The sequence below is a fragment of the Anneissia japonica genome, unplaced genomic scaffold (assembly GCF_011630105.1).
Source record: "Anneissia japonica isolate Jap-2015-1 unplaced genomic scaffold, ASM1163010v1 scaffold165_len1371125_cov188, whole genome shotgun sequence".
In the NCBI taxonomy this organism is placed as follows: Eukaryota; Metazoa; Echinodermata; class Crinoidea; order Comatulida; family Comatulidae; genus Anneissia; species Anneissia japonica.
In genome coordinates this window covers 1030419-1037826 of record NW_022697648.1, presented here as the reverse complement: position 1 = coordinate 1037826, position 7408 = coordinate 1030419, and the positions used below count along the sequence as shown (strand labels likewise).

General features: G+C 35.7%; 1 protein-coding gene across 1 annotated transcript; it reads left to right on the top strand.

Annotated features, from left to right (window-relative positions):
- The first annotated feature begins 2732 nt into the window (after positions 1–2732).
- Positions 2733–5586, top strand: LOC117102296 (protein phosphatase 1 regulatory subunit 3B-like). The gene is made up of 2 exons (XM_033242550.1): positions 2733–2903; positions 3537–5586. Exon 2 carries the CDS (start codon positions 3559–3561, stop codon positions 4495–4497), a length of 939 nt encoding a protein of 312 aa, XP_033098441.1. The 5' UTR covers positions 2733–2903; positions 3537–3558; the 3' UTR covers positions 4498–5586.
- Positions 5587–7408: the final 1822 nt, after the last annotated feature.

The window sequence follows — 7408 nt, the reverse complement described above, 5'->3', positions numbered from 1 at the left end:
CTAGATATAAACAAACTGGAATAGACACCCAGACAGTGACATCGGTGAATACATAACCTCCTTGGTGGCGGTAGAAATCGTTGCTATTATCCAAATAATACACAAAACAATTAAAGCATAATCATGAATCAGTAAAGAATAAAACAACAACACAGCGCAGAATCGCATGGCCGGACGCACACTTAGAGAAAAATTTTTCCTCCATTAGTGGAAAAGGAAGGGCGCCTTTTGCGTCTGGATATACTTAGCAACAGAAGGGCGCCCTGTACGTTGGGCACGAAGTATAGGAAACTTGCATGGTTAAAAAGAAGGGCGCCGACTACGTTGGGCACGACTTCCGCCTCATTTTTACAATGCGAGAACTCTATCTTGTATTTCTAGTATCTTTGCTGTGCTTAGAATCAAATATAGAGTTTAAGCTAACAAAAACAACACATCCAAAACAAGTCTAAGCCTGTATTGAAAAAAAATGTAAATTCAAAAATTCGGCCAAATATAGTTTGGCCGTGACTTTTCAAACGTTACGGCCAGGCAAATTTTAATACGGCCAGATTTGAGGAATCTGGCCGTCAAAAAGGTCAAATGGCAATTCTGGTGCCCATTTACTAACGTGGCAACACCGGTGAGTACTGGCCAAGGACTTTTAAAAGCATGCCTGCATCACACGTGCCGATCACATTCAACAACATACCAGAACGAATGGGTCAATGGGGAAGTCCCTATTCAAACCACGAATGGCCTGAGATGTAGGTCTTCGCGGATTGGTTATAATATGAGATGACATCATTTTCCAACCGGTAATGCTCTGTCTGATTGGATAGATTACTTTCGTGTGCGTGAACAGTCTAGACAAGGCTTTTGGATGTAGCCATTTGATAAATAGGTAAACTCTATTTTAACTAACTATTTATTTTAATGTGTTTATAGAAAATTTCAATACATTCAATCATTTTTTGTTACAGAATATAACTATTCTATAACTAATGTGTTACTTAATATCTTAAGTAAGATATATTACTGTATTTCAGATATAAGCCCCTATAGGCAAACCCATTTTTGACCTTTTTAAGTCGTTCGATATCATTTTTGTGGACGCTAAATATTTCGCAAGGGATCGAGAGAATTCTGTATTTTATTTGGTCGGTCAAAGAGTTGGGGCGGTATAGTTCTCGTTATGTTTTCTTCCGTCGTTTTCCAATCTAAACATTTTGCTGCTTGATGGATGGTGTTAAGAAGTTTTCAATTCGGTTTGTTTAGTAAGTAGTATATTACCTTGTTTTTACCTTAGCCTACCGGTAGGGGACTAGCCTAGTTGTTGTTGACCTGTCCTGAGTTCTTGTTATGACTCTGAGACCGGTAAATTAGCCGGTGGTATCACTCAGTCAGATTAGGCCTGCTGTTGTTCCCATCTGCAGGAGGAAGACTTGACTTTCGAGAGGCCTATGAGATGAGGCTCACCTATGCTAGGCTAGAGTTTATTTTTTTTGTTGGTAGTGTAGACACTAACCCAAATATATATATAAATATGATTAAGTTAGTAGATTTCAGTAATTTTAAAGACATGGCCTGGGATTTATGGATTTAGACGAATTTAAGTGTTTTTTTTTATGTAAGTTTGCTAAATCCACTCTTTGAGCAGTAGCCGTTATAAAAACAGAAAATGTAGCTTTCGCATTATCGTGTACATTGAAAAATTTATTAATCTGTCTCTTATACACATCTAGATGTGTATAAGAGACAGGGCCTAGTTACTTAAAGGCTGTGTAATGTCAAAAAGTCCTCACCATCCATCCATCCAACCTATTGAATCAGAATTGTTGTGCATAGCCCACCTATTTTAAATTTAAACTTGCCCAAAATTTCAGAATCATGTACTTGAAAAGTTTTTGTTATTTATTGAATTTAAAATTTATTTCAGGTGAGAAAGATACATAGAAAAGATGCCAGTAGATGCTATGATGCTGTTGGTGAGCTCAAGTCCACCATCATTTAGTTGTTCAACACTTCCTGCTTATTCTCACTATTCAACTTTTAACCAGAAAAGACAGTCAAACTTACAAATTCAGATGGCCCCACTACACAAAGCAGTACACAGTAATATGAACCTAACGGTGGGCAAGCCATTGAGGTCGTGTTTACGAATTCAAGATGTTCCATCTTCATCTCCTGCGCTGAATAAAGAAGTAGACCTGTCTCTTATACACATCTAGATGTGTATAAGAGACAGGTACTGGCAACTACGTGGCAACACCGGTGAGTACTGGCCAAGGACTTTTAAAAGCAAGCATGCATCACACGGGCCGATCACATTCAACAACATACCAGAACGAATGGGTCAATGGGGAAGTCCCTATTCAAACCACGAATGGCCTGAGATGTAGGTCTTCGCTGATTGGTTATAATATGTGATGACATCATTTTCCAACCGGTAACGCTCTGTCTGATTGGATAGATTACTTTCGTGTGCGTGAACAGTCTAGACATGGATTTTGGATGTAGCCATTTGATAAATAGGTAAACTCTATTTAACTAACTATTTATTTTAAAGTGTTTATAGAAAATTTCAATACATTCAATCATTTTTTGTTACAGAATATAACTATTTTATAAATAATATGTCAATTTGCTACATTTTAATATGTTAAGTAAGATATATTACTGTATTTCAGATAAAAGCCCCTATAGGCAAACCCATTTTTGACCTTTTTAAGTCGTTCGATATCATTTTTGTGGATGCCAAATATTTCGCAAGGGATCGAGAGAATTCTGTATTTTATTTGGTCGGTCAAAGAGTTGGGGTGGTATAGGCCTAGTTCTCGTTATGTTTTCTTCCGTCGTTTTCCAATCTAAACATTTTGCTGCTTGATGGATGGTGTTAAGAAGTTTTCAGTTCGGTTTGTTTAGTAAGTAGTATATTACCTTGTTTTTACCTTAGCCTACCGGTAGGGGCCTAGCCTAGTTTTTGTTGACCTGTCCTGAGTTCTTGTTGACTCTGAGACCGGTAAATTAGCCGGTGGTATCACTCAGTCAGATTAGGCCTGTTGTTGTTCCCATCTGCAGGAGGAAGACTTGACTTTCGAGTGGCCTATGAGATGAGGCTCACCTATGCTAGGCTAGAGTTTATTTTTTTGTTGGTAGTGTAGACACTAAACCAAATATATATATAAATATAAATTTAGCTGTAAATAGAGTTTCTATAGAGTTTTTATTTAGAAAATTTAATTTGTTCTAAAGCATCTCAACAAAATTGGGAGGGAAATGGATGAAGCTAGGCCTACTAGTACTCTAGCCTAGGCCTCATATATACCTAATGAAAGCTATATATATTGTTTTGGTATGTACATACCTAGGTAGGCCTAGGCCTAGTTACTTAAAGGCTGTGTAATGTCAAAAAGTCCTCACCATCCATCCATCCAACCTATTGAATCAGAATTGTTGTGCATAGCCCACCTATTTTAAATTTAAACTTGCCCAAAATTTCAGAATCATGTACTTGAAAAGTTTTTGTTATTTATTGAATTTAAAATTTATTTCAGGTGAGAAAGATACATAGAAAAGATGCCAGTAGATGCTATGATGCTGTTGGTGAGCTCAAGTCCACCATCATTTAGTTGTTCAACACTTCCTGCTTATTCTCACTATTCAACTTTTAACCAGAAAAGACAGTCAAACTTACAAATTCAGATGGCCCCACAACACAAAGCAGTACACAGTAATATGAACCTTACGGTGGGCAAGCCATTGAGGTCGTGTTTACGAATTCAAGATGTTCCATCTTCATCTCCTGCGCTGAATAAAGAAGTAGACAATGGAATAAACGCATCAAAAACAATAAAAAAGAGTGTCTGCTTTGCTGATAGTAAAGGACTCTCACTCGCTTTGGTTAAAATCATGAATGAAGCAAGTGATATACCACCTATATTGAGTTCAGATGTCTTGCGAATGATAACACAGGATGTGGTACCGCATCCATCATTATCATATAAATACGTGCCAAGCTTTGATCAGCCTGCCTCAAATTATATAAGGTTTCGAGAACGATTGGAACATCAGAATGTCTGCCTTGAAAATATTGTTGTGAAGGATGACTTACTTGTTATGGGTACACTCAAAGTTAAAAACATCTCATTTGAGAAGGTGGTGTTCATTCGCACAACCTTTGACCAATGGAAGTCATTCACAGATTTTCCAGCCTCATTTGTGCAATCGTTCGGCAGTAACCTGCATAAATATGATACATTTTCCTTTGAATTTCATATGCCTACAAATCGAAGGATTGAACAATTTGAGTTCAGCGTTTGCTTTAGAAGCGATTCAACTGAGTTTTGGGACAATAACGATAATTTAAACTACAGGGTACAGGCTGAAGAATTAAGGGAAGGTGCACAGTCAGAAGCGAGGAGTTTTAGAAATTCTTACACAAGCCTTAATGGGAATGTTGACTGGTCTACATTCTCTTACTGGAAGGTTGGAGATGATGAGAGGCCTTACTGGTGACAGGCACTAAAACTTTGTTACTTAGTCTGACTACCAAAGATATTTGAAAACTAAAAAGTGCATGTCTTACTAAAAATAAATTACTGTATTAGATTTTTTTTTAAATTTATATTATGAATCGATGTATTTTTAATGAAGGATGAGTGATTGTTTTCAGAGAGGAACTGAATTATGTAACAGTACAAATGATTAAATTTGAGAAAGCTATTATTTTAGGCGAATGATGGTTTTGAGAGCTATGTTGAAGGTGTATTTTACATTGCTGCCCAACTACTGTATAACAAACACAAAATCTCAAAAATTTAGTCTAGGCTGCTTGTTGGTAAAAATTATTTTCCCCAAGGAGAATCCTGAATTACTTCACTTTTAGCCCAGTAGGAACGTCACTCTTCAGTATTATTTTATAGTGCTAAAATACACAAAGGTAATAGTTACTGTACCCATGAAAACCCTATAGTTTTGGCCCTTGTAGTTTAAAAGAGAAATATTTAATTGTATCCGTGCTTAGGCAAAATTGTTGGCCTTTACAGTACCCTTTATAAAGTGATTTTTTAAGCAAGTTTCATATAATTTTAATATTGTGTATCTTGTAATAATAATGTAGTGTACTATGTATACTGTACTGCAACCAAGGACAGGCTAAATAATTTTAACAATGTGTTTGTGTGAATGGATTAGCCCTTAGTTGAAAACACAATCCTGTTTATAGCTACATTGAATAAAGTGTATCTTTAACTTTCATTGGATTTTGTGTTAAATCCGGTTAGCTTACCTTGAGATGTCAAACGATAGCTTTTCTAGAGGACATTAAATAATTTCCATTCTAAATCATTAATCATTTTGTTGAATGTTAGGTGCTGCACCGAGGTGTACTTTTAACCTTTGTTTAAGAACAGACATAATCTATTATTGAGCTATCAGTAAGTTAGTAATTGAACTAACTTGTACAATTATTCGTCATCTTACTGTTAGGTATGTTTACGACTTGGGATACCTGTGTGTTTTTCTTTATCTGAAGAAGTTGGTAGTTTGCTAAAATATGTAATGCAACAATCATTACTTGTTGATTATACTGTAGGTAAAGTGTAAGATGTACAATCATTGAAGGTTGACTTGTGAAACAAAAATTTATTAAAATATAATAAAATAAACTACAATGGACATGAACTTGGGATTCTGAGATTGAAAGACGGGCACCACTGCGCTGGAGCACCATTCCACTCTTAAGCATGGCACATGATTTACCGATGGTGCTTTATTTAAGTGGTACAGTATTATATATACTGTATATAACTTCAGTTACAAGGGCCAGGGATATGCAAAACAGCGAACATATTCACTCTTATAAGTGAGAATGCCTTCACAAAACAAGCATATTTAAGATGCTCCTACTAACGTCTCTCATTATTGTATTTGGTCGTGAAAAAAAAAACCTGTTAACGTGATACTGATTCGTAGGAATTGAACGCCGGACAGGAAGGCAAGCATGTTAACCACCAAGCTATTCAACTCCAATCAAAGTAATATAAGCTGTCTCTTATACACATCTAGATGTGTATAAGAGACAGCACACACACACACACACACACAGGACATGTCTAGGAAACTCGAATCTAGAAACCCATATGGACAGTATTATAAATACAATCTCATTAAACGATCAGCTGACTCATTTTGTTGAAAATCTACAAACACAATATGCTGAAAATTTAAAGGAAATTGGTAATTTTTTTCTAAGATCAGGAATGAAATGCAATTTGGCACAACAGACACAGAGTACTTTTTTGAAAGCAATGCAACTATCAACTAGGGTAGTTAAGTTTCTAGTTTGTAGAATTTCATGTGGTTAATATCAGTGTTACCATGTTTTGCAATTAAGGAAAGTTAATCTATTACTGATACAGTTTTCTCTGTGTTAATTTAAGGATAGAGCACAAATTTAAGAATTGAATTGAGAATTTTTAAGCATCAACTTAAAAGTATGCTAATGTTTGAACTTGCCTACAGTTTAGCAGCGTTTTTACCTCTGAGATTCCCACACTGTGACACACTATTGTTGCTTTATTTATTTTAATCAGCTAAACTTGCCTAAATCGATTAATTTCGAAGTCGATCTTATTTTACATGCCAAATTGTTGAGTTTTCCATTATTTAACAATTTGTAAGTCAAATTTTAGTCTAACAATTTTTCAATGTCATTTTGCATTCGACTACTGTAAGGCAAATTCAACTGTATTTTGTTGATTTAAACTTCTAATACAGTATATTAGCAGTTGCCTTATATACTGTACACTGTAGACAGAATTAGTTTGAATTGTTTTTGTTTCTTTTATGTTTTTATTTTGGAGTGATATGATTTAATTTAGATAATGGTGAAAAGGGAAATTATGAATTATGTTTATATGACATGGAGGAATCCATTACTTGACAGAGTATTAAGAAAAGCAATAAAATATTTTATGATAGGAAAGTATATAATTTGTAATGAGTTTTTTTGCACTGTAAAACAATGAGTTTTTAATTACCTTTTTGATATTGTGTAAAATTAGCACAACTTAACCTTCGTTCCCATACAATAACTACACCCTATCACCGACAGCTTCCAGTAATGTTGGTAGATCGGTTCATCGGCAACTGCTACGCAGTACAACGATTGCACTGAAAACACCGTAGCAACAGTTTAGCAATTTATAAGGAAACCAGGCTTAATAATGTGTCATATTCAGAGATAGTTTGTAAAAAGTGGTGGCACCAGGATTTTCCCAATGGAGGGAGTGAGGGAAGGAGGGGGGTGGGGGGAGGCACTGTTCCAACCGGAGAAAAAGTGGGGTAGCCATAGAGGCAGCCAGAACTACTAAACTTGAAAGCATATGATTACTGAAACATGGCACATGGCATCTACGTTTTGATT

Coding starts and splice junctions, on each gene's coding strand:
- LOC117102296 (XM_033242550.1), top strand. CDS start 3,559: ATGCCAGTAGATGCTATGATGCTGTTGGTGAGCTCAAGTCCACCATCA.